At 37.3% G+C, this 15,038-nt stretch overlaps 1 protein-coding gene across 2 annotated transcripts in view; it reads left to right on the top strand.

Annotated features, from left to right (window-relative positions):
- The window catches only part of EFL1 (elongation factor like GTPase 1), a 67,250-nt gene that overhangs the window by 22,673 nt on the left and 29,539 nt on the right, over nucleotides 1-15,038 (top strand). For both annotated transcript variants that reach the window (XM_021407728.1, XM_021407727.1), the window contains exons 13-15: nucleotides 3,891-4,042; nucleotides 4,725-4,903; nucleotides 6,459-6,594. In XM_021407728.1, the coding sequence (XP_021263403.1) occupies nucleotides 3,891-4,042; nucleotides 4,725-4,903; nucleotides 6,459-6,594 (467 nt within the window). The remainder of the gene's footprint in view (nucleotides 1-3,890; nucleotides 4,043-4,724; nucleotides 4,904-6,458; nucleotides 6,595-15,038) is intronic.

Raw genomic sequence — 15,038 nt, forward strand, 5'->3', positions numbered from 1 at the left:
TTGTTTATGTTACGCTGCTTGCCATGGCATTTCCATAGCTGTTGTTTACAAGCCATAGCAGTTGAGCTTAATGGGGGTTAGTAATATTGTGGTTGGCCATCTATGTCAGCTCTGGTATTTGTGCCTGGTTCATGTGTACAGCATGCGTGTTATAGCATCTCTTGAAGGCAGGGAATCTCTTCCTTTCCACTCCAGAATTTTCATTTTTGTGACTGTACGGCCCCTTTTTTTCTTCTTGCCGGTATCATCGGCCTTACATCTTTTCTTATGGACTGGGGAAAAAAATTAGGGAAGAGGAAGAGAAGGGAATAGCTCTTCTGATTTGGTCAGCGTTTGCTGATTGATTTCACTCTCGTTGGTTTTACCAAGTGGATAAATAGAATAAATCGGTATAATTTAAACTGGGGATTGTTTCAGATCTGTGCCTTCTGCGCATTAATCTCGTGCTGTGCTCTGCTTGAGCGTGTTATAATTCTATATAAGGATTTATTTGACAACGTGATCTCATTTTTTGTGGTTTCTAATACTATTAGGATTGACTAATTCTATGGAAATCAATGCTGACACAAACTAGGGTGGAAGTTTAGGTTTTACCTACTAGCTAAAAACCTACCCACACTCAATCTGCTTCTTATCAAACTGAGAACGTAATTAACAGTGCTTATGTGTATTGCAGTCTGTGCCGGTGCATTCAGAATTTTGAGTTATCTATGAGATTTTTGGTAAGGACTGTCTAACACCTAAATATAGTGATACTTTTAAAAGTACTGTGTAAGGAAGAGGTGGGAGGGGAGCATACATTTTTCTTGTACTCTCAAAAGTATTTACACAAATGAAAAGCATTTTTGGATAATAAAACGTGCTGGAATGCATACATACGTCCTCATATGCATTCTGTGCCATCGTATATAGACTGCATTTATCCCTTGGCCGTCTCCTCTCTACTTTCCCTATCAATCTCTTACCCCTGGGAATTTTTCAGGCATTCCAAACCCTTAAATAGCTTTGAACAACTGCCTTCAGGACAAAAGTCTTCATTAAAAAAAGTTTTCTTCTTCGCCATCTGCTTTGCGTTTTCTATTGTTCAGCCTCAGTCTCTTTTGCAATAAAATAAATAAATCGAACGCATTGTCTGAAATTTCAGAGATGCATATTCTTGATTCTGTCACACTGACTGTATAAGAGATTATCTAAATGAATAATAATAACATTCTGGGATGTTTATGGGTGTGATTTTGTCACATTTGCCTTTCCCATGGCATGTAATGCGTCTGTTCCAGGTTCCAAGTTGTGAAACTGTTTCACATTCTAGCATTTTATCCTAGGTGGACTGGGGGGTGTCTACGAGGTAATTTTTAGAGATATTTTTAATTCAGAGTTTTTGTGGTCTTTTTAGTTTACTATTTAGATTTAAGTACAATAGCTGTTCAAATTGATTTCCTCAAGTTCTAAAAAGTGTCTTGGTAAAATGAAGTGTTCTATTAAACTTCTTAAATAGTTTACTACATAGTGTGTGATATATGGAAGGCATACATACCATGATATTAAAAAGTGTATTGGCACTGCGTTGGTCTCAGCCCCATCATCTATCCACAGCTTTCCAATTAATCCAATTAGGGGCAGACTAAATGTCTAACAAGTGTCCTTACTGTCTACATACAAAAACTTTGACCCTTAAGTGATGGATTGTCTCCCTCTTTGTCAGTGTGGAATGGTTGAATCGCATCCAGAATTAGAGATGATATTTGCATGCTGTTTGGTGAAGAAACACGGCTCTTTCGCATCTAGGAGAGCGCAGCAAATCTTGAACTGTTTTGTTGCAGAGAAGGAGTATAGCTTACACCTCACAGTGTGGAAATTAAAGAGACCCAGTGACTTGTCCGCAGCTACTAAACAATCTGAAACTAATAGGGCACTCGTGATTGTAGTGCTCTGCTGGTCATAATGTGTGCTTTGTACTGAAAGAATCCTAAAACGTCTTCATACTTAGAGTTGTTCTTGCCCCCATCACATTAGCACATGCAGATGGGGTTTTGTTGTGGGATTATGTTAACCTTGAGAAGAAATGAACGCCTAAGGCGTTGTGTTTTACAAGTGCACGTGTATGATAGAGAGAATTCTTCTGCCTCATCTCAGGTTAAAAGTCTGTTACAAATACTTACTTGGAAAAAATACATTGGCTGTTATTTTGGAAATTTATTAATGCTGGAAAGCAGTATATATTTCCATTGCTCATAATAGGGGAAAAATACATTGAAAACATTCTGGTTTCAGTGAAAAAAAAAAAATCTGCGTAACAATTTCTCAATCTTTTAAGCCACAAAAATAAAAATGTTTTTGGTGTCAGCACCTGACACTGTGTTACACAAGGAATAGAGGATTTAAATAGAGGAATTTACTAAATGGAATTTCTTGTTTTTGAGAACGTGTAGCTCTTTTATAAGGGAAATAGAACTGGAAAACCATAGAATGGCCTGGGTTGAAAAGGACCTCAAAGATCATCGAGTTTCAACCCCCCCTGCTGAGTGCAGGGTCACCAACCACTAGACCGGGCTGCCCAGAGCCACATCCAGCCTGGCCTTGAATGCCTCCAGGGACGGGGCATCCACAACCTCCTTGGGCAACCTGTTCCAGTGCGTCACCACCCTCTGTGTGAAAAACTTCCTCCTCATATCTAACCTACACCTCTCGTCTCAGTTTAAAACCATTCCCCCTTGTCCTATCACTATCCACCCTTGTGAACAATCATTCCCCCTCCTGTTTATGCGCTCCCTTCAAGTATTGGAAGGCCACAATGTGGTCTCCCTGGAGCCTTCTCTCCTCCAAACTAAACAAGCCCAGTTCCCTCAACCTTTCATCACAGGAGAGGTACTCCAGCCCTCTGATCATCACCTCCTTGACCTGTTCCAAGAGAACGGGGCAGGAAAGACAGGTGTCCAGTATCTGAAATGAACTGCCTTGGTCTTTATTTGAAGGAAACCTCATCTTGCAGATTCTCACTTAAGGCCAGATTCAAAAGTCAAGTACACAACTTCAGGCAGTACTTCTAGCTTTTATGTATGTGTAACTACTTCGCAGTTTAAATTGCTTGGGACGAGTTGTACTTAAAAGCACATCTTTTTATGCTGCCTTAAGGAAGGATAATAACACCTGTCTTTAACAACACTATTTTATCTATTTGTTTATTTTGTTATTTACTTATTTAAGTCATATGTTAAAGCACTTTATTTTGAGGTGGGGATTACCAGTGAGTAGATGGAAATGGCATCAAACTATTCAAATTCTTCTTTTGTTGCTTCAGTCAAGGCTCTTGTCTCTTATGGGCTGGTCACTTTATGGGAAGGATGTTATAGCAGGGGAAGCAGGGGAAGTCTTTTTCCTGCATTTCAACACCTGCTGTATAGCTACCCAAGAATAGTATTAAAAAAAAAAACCAAAAAAAACTGCAAGTAATTTAAAATGTCAGTATTTGATTCTTGTGTATTTGGAAGAGGAGCTTTTCTAACTAGCTTGTTACAAATAAGTCTAGATTTGTACACTGTTTAGTCTTAGCTGTCTCTCCAGCTCAGAATAATATACTGGACATGATGTAAAAAGCAATTTTAAAAATTGCCTTGAATCTTTTCCAGAAAAAGTGAGAATTCACACATCAGTGGGAGTAACTACATTTAATTTAACAAAACATACTAAAGTTTAATGTGGAAACCTCTTTGTGAACATGGCAGAGGGAGAGTTTATTTTAGCTGGCTTAAAATACATAGCATCTGGGGGCAGAAGATATTTGGTGTAAGTTTTTACATACCCTGAATTTAGTGTTTTAATTGGTGTGATTTAATTTATTTTGAAGTAAAGGGTGTTTCCAAATGCTAATATTTTAAAATACAATTTAGGCCTTTAACTCAAGAAGAAATAGCTCAACGACGTGAACTTGCAAAACAGAGGCATGCAGGAAAAATGGCAGCGAGTCAAGGAAAGGAGGTTTCTGAAAAGCCCCCAAGTGAAAACTCGTCTGAGGTGACTGGAAACACTGGTGATACAAAAGGTATGTAATGATCTGATATTCATTTTTCTTATAGTATATTTAATTGTAGTATCTGGGTGTTGTCGAGGGGCTGATTATGAAACTGTGTACCTTACCAAGAACAGTCTGCAGTCCAGTCTAAACAGTTCGATAGATGAGTCTAAGTGAAGAGTGAGGAGGGAGCTGCTGGCAAGCTGATAGTTTATAAATGCTGCAGTAGTGTTAAGGATACCTGTTTATAAGCCTGCAATTGCATGGTCTCAGTGCTTGGAGTCACTTGAGGGTAGATAGTGCCTTAAAGGGATGCTCTGCCAAAAAAATAAATAACTTTCACTTTAAGTAGGAATACGGAATGATTTACTTCTGTCCACGTGCATAGTGTCGGGTTTATTTGGCTTGCTGATACTAGATTTGCATTACAGACTTGTTGCTTGCATGCTTTATGCCAATACAACTCTTAATCCCTCAAAGCTTTATGAGGGTATGTGTTTTATTTAAAAAAAAAAAAATCACTAAAAAGAAATTGGTACAGATGCAGTGATTGATAAATGGGGCTGGATTCTGAGTTACAGTGGGGGATTCTCACTGTCTTTCAGTGTGTCGTCAGATGTAATACCACAGTGTGTAACTGATTTTGTTTTTCCTCAGCTGATGAGACAGAAGCTGCTTTTATACTTGATATATTTTTCATAACTTTGATTAGGTGTAGAACAGCAGCTCACTGATCAAATGGACGTCGTGACCTCAAAGGCGGCGAAACAGGAAGCAGACAACAAGGAGTCTTTCATTGCGTTTGCTAGAGTGTTCAGTGGTGTGGTACGAAGAGGGCAAAAGATCTTTGTTTTAGGACCCAAATATGATCCTGCCGAGTCTTTGCATAAGGTAAGAGGTGACAGTGAAACGTTACCATTACTTGGCATTGTTTTGAAATATTGGCAACTTCAATTTTTACAGATTGCTCTCTCCAAAAAAAGTTCAGATTGAAAATTCCGAAAAGTATCTAAGCAACTTATGGAAGTAGTCAATAGAAGTTATTGTTTATTTTATTTTAGCAATAAAATTGCTGTTGTGAAGAAGGAGTGGACTTTCTTTCTTTCTTTTTGGCTGAAGATCTGAAGCCTTTGTATGTTTTCTTGAAGAGGAATAGATAAAAAGATAATCCTTAAAGTCTAAAGATTACAGCCTATCTATGCCTAATAAAAGATATTTTACTTTCTGCTGTCTTATAAACAGATATCAGTTAAATGTCTACACATATAATCTGTTTTTAATTAGTTTCCACATAATTTAAAACCTTTTGTTGATTTCTTATGAAACAAAAGACAGATATAAAAGGTCTGAACACATTTGTAAAGCAGACAGGATGCTTCAAAACTTATTCTATGACGTGCAGCTAAATGCTGAACCCAGAGCTTTGCGATGAGAATAATTACTGTCATAGTGGCTGCACATTCTTGGGCAGAGGAGTTGTGTAAAGATTTAACACAGCTTAAATAACTGCCTATTGTCATATAGTTACCATTTGTCAGTGAGATTTGAGGAGGTTTGAATGCTTATAGGAAAATATTTTATCCGTTCTCATTAGACATTAAAAAGTCTATTGAAATTGCAGTTCTAAGACCTTTTAAAGTATTGAGAGGCTGGAAGCTGTAAGTCATTATCTTATGGATAACACAGCATTTTCATTTTGTTGAATCTTTGGTATTCTTTTTCCTACTTTGCCTGCTTAGTCTCCACAGTAGATTTTTTGGTGTTTAAAAGAACATGCATTTAGCTTAATTCTTTAAGATGATGAAATATGTTAGTAAATACTAGATGCACGCTTAGGATCTTACTTTCATCACAGAATGTGAAGGTGATGCCTCAAAAATCTGCTTGGAGATTTTACTTGCAATGTGTTATTAAAAGTAACTATTTCAAATCCTGTGAAGGTGGAGTAATATTAGCCTTTTAGATATGGCTGACTCCAGCTCAAGTTAGATTTAATATTGCTTAGTATCTTTGAAATGTCTTAGGCAAGAAGGGTGAATCTTAGTACCTCCAAAGTAGAAGCGCTTCTTCAGAAATGGAGTTTGCTAGCATTATGTCTGGATGAAACTGCCTTTATTTTTCTATTTAATATGAATTTTATGTGGTATGAACAAAATTGTATTGTAGATAGTAAAGCAAAACATGAAACTTCTCCAGTCCAATAAGAGCTTCTTACTGAAGTATATTCTAACTTACTAGAGAAAGTTTTCTTCTCAGAAGTCTAACTGCTAATCAGTAAAAATCTTTATCTTGTTTGAAAGAAAGTTTGAAGTCTGTTGCTGTGGTGATATTTTTTGGTTTTGCATATTCATGCTGGTAAACTCATTGTAAGCCCTAATGTTTTCAGGAAGAAATTTGTATCAGTAGTAGGTGATAAATATCCAATACTGGTTGTTTTTTTGTGTAGCTGTCATCCCAGTGTTCTGCTACAGATGATCTGCCATTAGTACCTCATATGTCTTGCTGTACGTTGGAGAATCTATACTTGCTCATGGGAAGAGAACTTGAAGAGCTTGAAGAAGTACCTGCAGGGAATGTTCTAGGTAAGACTTAAATAAAACATAATTTCTTAGAGCTTGAATGCTTACATCATCCAAAATGCATTGCAATTTGTTTTGATATGATTCAAGGAAAGAGAACCTAGATGCATTTCAGTAATTTTAGTTACATTGCATGTGCAAAAAATAAAGGCATTCAAATTGTTGTGGTTTTTACGCGCTTTTAATTGTGAGATGGGGAAAAAAATGTATGAGTAAGAGACAAGTAGGGATTACAATAGCTTTATTTGCCGTTATCTCCAGGTTGAAGCATTGCCAGGTAAGCATCGCTGCCAGGAATTGCCAAAGGCCACAGGAAGGTCTAATAGTTTGTAAATTGCAAGGATTATAAATAACATTTTTGTAACAGTGGAAGCTCTGTAGTGTGACATTTCTACTGATGTGGATAATTGTGGTTCTATTAATGGGCCTGCTCAAACTATGCTGCTAAAAATTATTTCTGTTACGGCTGTGGCAAATCTGGAATATTTTCCATGCACATGTTTTTGAATGATAAGTCATTGTAATCATTGAGTTATGCTCTTTTGTGCCAGACTATGAATGGTTTTGCTCTAGAGCGCGGATTGCATTCATTGCTGGTTTTGTCCTTCATTTGTCTTTCTTTAAACATTAAGAACAGTATTTAGAATGTAGAATTTCTTTCATTTGTAGTTGAATAGGAACTACAGCTACATGAATGCTTAATGCATATATTATGGTTTTTAGAAAGTTAAAGCAAAAGTGTTGGTGTATAATACAAAAAAGTATTGGAAGTATAACATTTTTAAGCATTTAACACCAGCTAATACTAATGATGTTGACAGAGATATCTATCTGCTTGTCAAATAGTAAGTACTATTGCCTCATGTCAAGAAAAATATTCTTTGAAAGTTGTGTTACATCTTTCATGTAAAAATAATTTGGGCTCATAAGCTAAAGATGAGCAAGCATGTGCTCTTCAAACACACATAATAGCTTCCTTTTTTTCATTCCTTTTTGTTAAATACGTTTGGCCTGGAATTTATTTTTTCTTTTTGCTGTCCTGTAATTGAAGGTGAAATGACACTTCCTTTCTGTTCAAAAGAAAAAAAAAAAAAAAAACCTGAAGTGTTTCAGTAGCAAAAGTAGGTGTTGGAGGTGATGTAAAAACATGTTGTGATGTCATGAGCAGATGAAAGGTCTACAACTCCTGTGCTGAAGTTGCTGGTTCTTACTTTTGAGTAACTTAAGCAAATGCTGATGTGAAAACAAAGGAATGTGTTTGTGAAAACACTGGTGGTGGTACTTCTAAAGCATGGCTTTATACATGGAGGTATATAAATGTATACATGTATGCATGAATAATAATTTTAAAACTCGTGTCAGTGTTACGATAGTTTTTCTGCTGGTTCTTTTACTTCTTGCTGATAGATTTTTCAGTTAATAATTGAAAGATCAAGTGGTACATTTTTGTTCATATTAATAAAGTCTTAGAGCATGTTGTGTGTGCATGCTTGTGTGCGCATGGGTTCTGAATAACATGCATCCAGAATATTGAGGTGTATACTGCTCTCTGTCTGCAAGTACCACAGCAATAGTCTAATGTTTGCTAATATATATAAATTTGATTTTTCCTAGAGTGTGTATATGACTACTTCAGTGCTCTGTGTTTGAATACTGCTGAAAGCAAAGTTTTCTGCCTTCTGCTACAGTGTGCTTTAGTGTAGTGTTCGTAAGAGTCTAATATTTTTGAAATGCAGTTAGCCATGCTAGTATCAAGCGTTCAAATTAGGAGCATTTTTTTCTTTAACAGATCAAATGGTGATGTTAAGCAGTGATAGAAGTCACTCCTGTTGTCAGCTCCCTATGAACTGATTTCCCATATGAATGGCTGTGGGTACCTTAGGTTTTTTTTCCATTTCTAAAATGCTTTTTTTCCCCCATACAGTGTTCTTTAAATTTTTAATTATTTACAGAGCGATTGAAGGATTCTTGAGACTTAAGCAATATAACATGGGAACCGGGTAATTATGGATTCATACTTGTGGATTTTTAAAGATGGGCGCTATGCAGCTGCAGTCAGTGCGAGGAGCTGCTGTGAAGTAGTACAGCTAACGTCGTTACAAGGTGTCTAACAAGCATTTTATTCCTTGAGGGCTTCATCAAACAATTCAGGGGCTTTTAATAAGCAGCCTCTGTTAAGAGCAAAGAGCAGCTGCAAGCAGCGGTGCCATTTTAAAGGCCCAGAATGGCTTTCTAGGACTGATGCCAACTAGCAAGCATTACCACCTTGTGCGAAAGCCCTAGGAACAGTGCTGCTGTTGCCTCGGCCCATTATTTCTGTGCAAACATTTGGTGGGCTAATTTCAATCTCTGAATCAGTAATGCGATTATTCAAAGGAAAAAAAAAAAAGCCACCAAGTGATCCCAGTTGAATGGGCGGTCTCATCTCAGCAGCCATCAGTGAACACAGGAGGGCAGTCTTTCTCAAGAATGTTTCTGAAATCAGCAGAAAATAGTGAATGAAACAAAGAAAACTCAAACCTTTGTCTTTGCTTTTGGAATACTTACAGATTGAAGCGCTAACTGCCATCTTAACAACCTCATTAAAATAAGAAATAAACTTAATTTAACGACTGTATTGTAATCTAGTATTAGGAAAAGACATTTAATTGAAAAGATCTTATTATTGAGTGATGTTTTATGTCTGTGAACCATCGTGTTTACCTGGCATTGTTGTATTTATATTGAATTCCTACCAATCGGTGTTTTATAAGTAGTTAAATAATTGAAAAATTGAGTTTGTTTAAATTGCTTCTTTGAGCTAAGGACGTGGTAGTTGATCTGTCATCTGGCCTTTTGCAATGCTGGATGCTACAGTCATTTTCTTAGCTCTGTTCTTGCTGTAGTGGATTTTGTCCTCCTGCAGTTCCTGCTGTCTGTATGGTGTCGTTAAAGCAGGCTGACGAACCTACTGGTGCTTACTGGGCAATGCAATGTAGCATGGTGCACAGCTGATGCGCTAGTGTCAACTGACATTGGAAGTGTATTTTGCTGATTATCTGTTAAGTTTGCTTTACCATTTCTGCTAATTGCTTTATTTGTGCTTTCATTTCATGGGACTTGACAGACTGGATTGCAATAGAAGTGCTTCGTTATCTTGTTTTTGAACCGCTATCAATGTGTCACTGCGGCATACATAGATTAATGGAGAGGAAAAAATAAGATAAGTCTTAGGTCAGAGATACAGCACTTGGACATCTGTGTCTGTGTTGATGTAGCTGAAGTTTTGGGAAGGAGTAATACGTATAATAGTTTCCTTATGAAGCCTTAAGTTATGGTTGTTTTTCTTTAAGTTTCTATTGAAGATTTTCAGTGGCTTCTTCAGTAGCCTTGTTTTTTTCTGTTTTTTTGAGTGTAGCTTCTTAAGACTATAAAAGGAAATCATGTGTAGTAATTCTTTCTGAAGAAAACCACTTCTAAATTCTGTAGTGTTTCTGGAATGTTCTCTGCTCTAATTTTCAGGGGTTTATTATGAGATCTTAAAAATGTGTTTAGTCTCTCCACTGGTATGCATGTTTTTTGTCATATTTAAAAACTGAGTTGTATTGGGATAATTTATCTTAAAGTCATATTATGTTTCTCTGGCCAAAAATGCCTTTAAATTTGCTCTTGACCACACTGGATTGTGATGGCAAAATTTTCAGATAATTAAGTTTTTGAGTGTCATCTGAAATCTTATATCATGAGGAAAGGAGATAACGCAGTGGAGTATATTTATCAGTTTTTGAGCAACTCTTAGCTATTATCTGCAAAATCTGAGCTTTCATGTGAATGAAAATTAATTTCTAGATAATCTTCCAAATACGAAGCGAGCATTCCTGATTGCTTAAGGTTTGTATGCTGACAGATACTGCTGATGCTTGAGGTTTCCCAAACCAGGAGGAAAACTGCCCAGACTTGTTGGTGTTTGTTGCTGCCTTGTGTGCCTGTGGGCAGCAGCAGGACTTAGAAGAATCAAGGCAATTTCATTCCATTGCTGCCTGAAGAAGCTCACACGCGGCGCAGCAGCAGGCACATGCTCTGGAGCTACTGAACAGAAAAGATCCAGAAATAGGCTGCAGAGAGGGTTGAGGTGCAGGCAGTCATCTCTGTTTATTACTCCTGTTTGCTTCAGAAAGAAGTAGTGTTTTTTTTTGCCTGGGGCTTCAGATTTATTAGATGCTTATTATTACACGAATATATGTTGCTGAGAATGTAGCCTGGATCAGAATTCAGGAGACAACTCCTTTTTCTTGTGTGAGGGTGGAGAATTGACTTGTATAGTCATTGCCTCTAGGCACACGTTGCTCTGCCTTTCAATAGCTGACTGTTTGTGGGTTTAGATCCCAGATACTTACTGGCTTATCTCCAAAATTTCCAAATCTTCTCTGTGAGTATTTGGTTGGGTGTGATTTTTCATGTCTCTTTAAATTAATATGCAAGGGTGGTGATTTTCCTCGGTACTGTATATTTTCCTTAGTCAGCATTGATGCATTGTTTTCAGTCTCTCCCTCTATTTATACGTGAATATATTCAGTCTCATAAAGAGAGAACATGAGTATTGAAGTAGTTCTGCCACTGATGTAAGATGGTAATAGAAGTCTTAAGGTGAAATTCTGAGGACATGAATTCATGTCTATAATGTTTTATGTGGGAATTTGTCCAACACATTGAGATCACGACTGATTTTGGGAAAGTTCCTGAAGGTTTTGTGTGAGGAGCCTGACAAATGTACCATTCCTCAGCCCACTTTTACAAATGACTTGGGGCACATTTTTGTGTTGTTGTTTTTTTTTTTTTAGTTTATGTTTCCTAACTGGTAGTATTTGCTTTAAAAGTAGAGTGAGCATCAGTAGCTCGTTACGGGACTGCTTAGGATATACCTGTGTGCTTTCTCCTTTCCTACAAATGTGGGTCTAGCAGGGTACATCCAACTTGCCATGACTGGTAGAAAACTCTAAAGAGATGTTTGTATCTGCTAATAAATGAGGATCTATGGTATATGAATCAAAGTAACTCTGGTTTTGTACTCCAAGCTGTTGGAGCTCCGTTTCTAAGACTATCCAGCCTGTGATTGCTGCTGTGACATGCTGCATGATGAAGTGGGAAACATCAGTTAAGGAATGAATTAGGGCAGCAGGGCACCAAAGGCCAAGAGATGCAACAAGCATGCATCATTTGAGGAATTAGTGCTTAAGGCTGAGTTTTCAACAGAGGTGTAAATGACCTGGTTTAACAAGGGTCTATAGGTAGGTTATGTAACAAAGTTTTTTATCCCTCTGTACAAAGCAGCATTCGAATTGTTTTCCTACATCTGGATTAAGTGTGCTGGAGAATCCTCTTTGCACAAATAGTGAGCTGCAAACTGAAACTTTCAAAAGCTCTTTTAAAAGAATGTTTCCTTTGTTTGATGTGGCTGTGGGTTTTCTAAAATACAAACTGTGAACAAATAGTCTAATTTCAGGAATAGGTAGAGAATAATCACCCTAATTACAGGCTTAAAGCGGGGGATAACTTAAGGTAGTCAAATCAGAGGTTGCTCCAGCATTTTACACAACTAAATGTTGGTTTGAGACTGTATGCAAGTAGTATCCAAAATAGAGTATTTGAAATTGAAGCTGTGCTTTGTGACTTGATTGCCAGAGAATTAACAGTTGTCCAAATGATGCGTGTGACTCTTGAGTCAGGTTTGAAATTTATTACCCACATACACAAATATAACATTTCAATGGCTGTTGGGGAGCTATTGTTTCTCTTTCTGACTACAAACTTTACACAGAATGCTAATGAGTGGAAAACTAATCCAGAAAAGAAGCATTAACCTCGGATATGCTTTTCACCGAAAAGTGTTCTTCTCTGCCACTGATCTAAGCACACTGTGCTTGAACCGTTCACTGTTTTTTAGTGGAAATGTCACCCTGAAATGTATAGGGAACACACTGTTGCACGTGAGGTGTGTATGTTTATACACATATATAAACACACAGCTATTCCGCAGATACCTGCTCTTTTTCCACGACACAAATGTTTTGATGTGATTGTGTTGTTGTAGTCAATGCTAATTAACTACCCTGAAGTGTCTTTCAGTGTGGTGATTAAAAAAAAAAAACCAGCAGGATTTCTGTATAACGATTTGTGTGGTGTTGTGACGCTGATGTCAGCGGATCTTTGCAAATGAGTCTGAAAATAGGTGTTAATCCTCGTAGAGCAATTCAAATTTGAAAAAGACACCATAAACCAAATCTGGTGAGGAATATCTGTACTTAACTACAGCAGAAAAGCGTTCTATTCTTAAACGATTTTCAGTTCTTTAATGTTATTTGTAGAAAGTACATTTCTTGAGTTCATGTGATGGTGTGCTTGAATCAGCTGATGATGTTTGAAAAGTGTGTGCTCTCAATCAGCTGCCTGGCACTGCAGCTGTTCTGGTCAGGTAAAGTTAAGGTTTTGTCAGGTGAGTTAAGATTTTGGGCTTCATAGGAAAGGTAGTTAAAGAATGTAGATCTCTGTCACAATATCAAACATGCTATACGTTGGCATGCTTCATGGTAAGTAGCTATACAAAAATTTAATAGGAATGATGTCTCATAGGTGTCTTTTAGCACAAACTTTTACCAGAGTTTGGAATTGCCAAGACATTAGAGCGTGTAAGAATTTACATTAACTTGTGAAGTTACCAGTTTTGGTAATCAGAGTTTATAGAGCTATTTAAAATGTGTGTGGATATTTGTTCCTAATGTAGTTTAGCTCTTGCCAGCCCTCATGTGCAGTGCTGCTGCTTTATTTTTTGCAGTCTCAACTAGAACAATGTACTTTTCCCAACACATTCTTAAGTAACGCAACCAGCCTACCTTGATAATCATATTAATAACACAAAATAGTTTCACTTCTGAGAATATTGTAGTTAGTGACATCCTAAGCAAATTCAAAAGCCCTTTTCCCTGCTGGCATTGTTTATGCAATACAAACCACTAATCCACGAGGGCAATTTATGTGAATGTGTTTTACGGTCTTATTAGAACACTTCCTAATCTTAGTTGGGCCTCCTGTGTAATGGAGTAAGAAGCAGTGGATGTGCTTTCATGCCCACATGTGAAAAAGTGTTTATCTTATTGTGTAATAGACCCAGTGCTCATAGCATACAGCATTCTTGCAGTAAATGCCGTCAGTGGTTGTGAAATGCCTCTACTTCTGCATTTGAGCTGGCCACAGAAGTCTTTCATTACTTTGTATATTTCTTTTGCTTCCATTGTCTGCTGCTACCAGAGCTTCTTCAAGGAGTTGGGGGAAGCAGGAGGAGGTTACAGCGAGGGCATGGGAGTGTGAGTGAAGAAGGCCAGTTTGGAATTAATTCTGCACACAGCCCCACTCCACATGGAAAAGCAGGAATCATCTGTTTCAAAAATGGGAAGGTTACAAGTCAAGAGACTGTTAATAAAGGCTGTTTTTAGGGAGTTATTTTCTAAATATTTTTGGAGATTTTGATGTTGTTTCATGCTTCGTGTTCAGTTGCAGAAGTGTTGTGAGGGTTGTTTGGCCTGTATGGGTGTGAGTCATAAAGTTGGCTTTGTCTGGCTTGTGAACTGTTGCGGTGGGGTTAAGGCAGAGCTGTATTTAGGAGAATCAACTGATGTAAAGCTGTGGAGCTCTGCTAAGCAAGTGCTACAGGGGCAGCACTGGGTGGTTTAGACTCAAAGTTTAGATTGTGTAATCACTGTCTATCATTCAGTAAATAACTGGAAAAGATTTTATTTACTACAGATATTGCTCTGCAGGGGTTGCAGGCTGAGCTGTGTGACTTTCAGTCGCGTTTTTACTTAGCTGGTAATAGCACTTCTAATTTCATCGTCAAAACTGCATGAACTGAGAACAGTAAGCATAGAGGAAACTTGTGCACTTCATGGGTCTCAGAAACGACATTTCTAAGAATTTGCTTATACAGAATTGTTTTATTCCAGTTATAGATAGTAGCCAGGAGTAATGTTTAAGAGATTACTGCTTTTGAGTTTTTGTCTTAAGATTCAGAACAGCTGTGTCTTGACAGTATTTTGAAATTTTGGTATTGGCATAGAACAAAATTTAAGTTCTTCTTTGCATCAAATTAAGACTAAAAGAAACATGGTTCTTTTCTAACACTACTTTTCCCCTACTATATTATTTCATTCAGTGAGGTGTGCTATGTATTTGGGCAAAATTCAGGCCACAGATTTAAAAAAAAAAAAAAAAAAAAAGCAGTTCAGTTTTTCTTAAGTGTACTCCTGCTTGTAACTGTCAGGGACTCTAGCGGGCCTTTGTGTTTGGCAGCCATTCTTAAGGCATATGTATTTGGTTGGTAATTCATTTAATTTGTTTTGTTTGCCATCTTTAGTTCTGGGGTTGTCTATGTGAAGACAGTGAGATTTCATTAGAAAAAATAGTAATGAAGATAA

This window comes from Numida meleagris, chromosome 9 (genome assembly GCF_002078875.1).
Source record: "Numida meleagris isolate 19003 breed g44 Domestic line chromosome 9, NumMel1.0, whole genome shotgun sequence".
NCBI classification, from domain to species: domain Eukaryota; kingdom Metazoa; phylum Chordata; class Aves; order Galliformes; family Numididae; genus Numida; species Numida meleagris.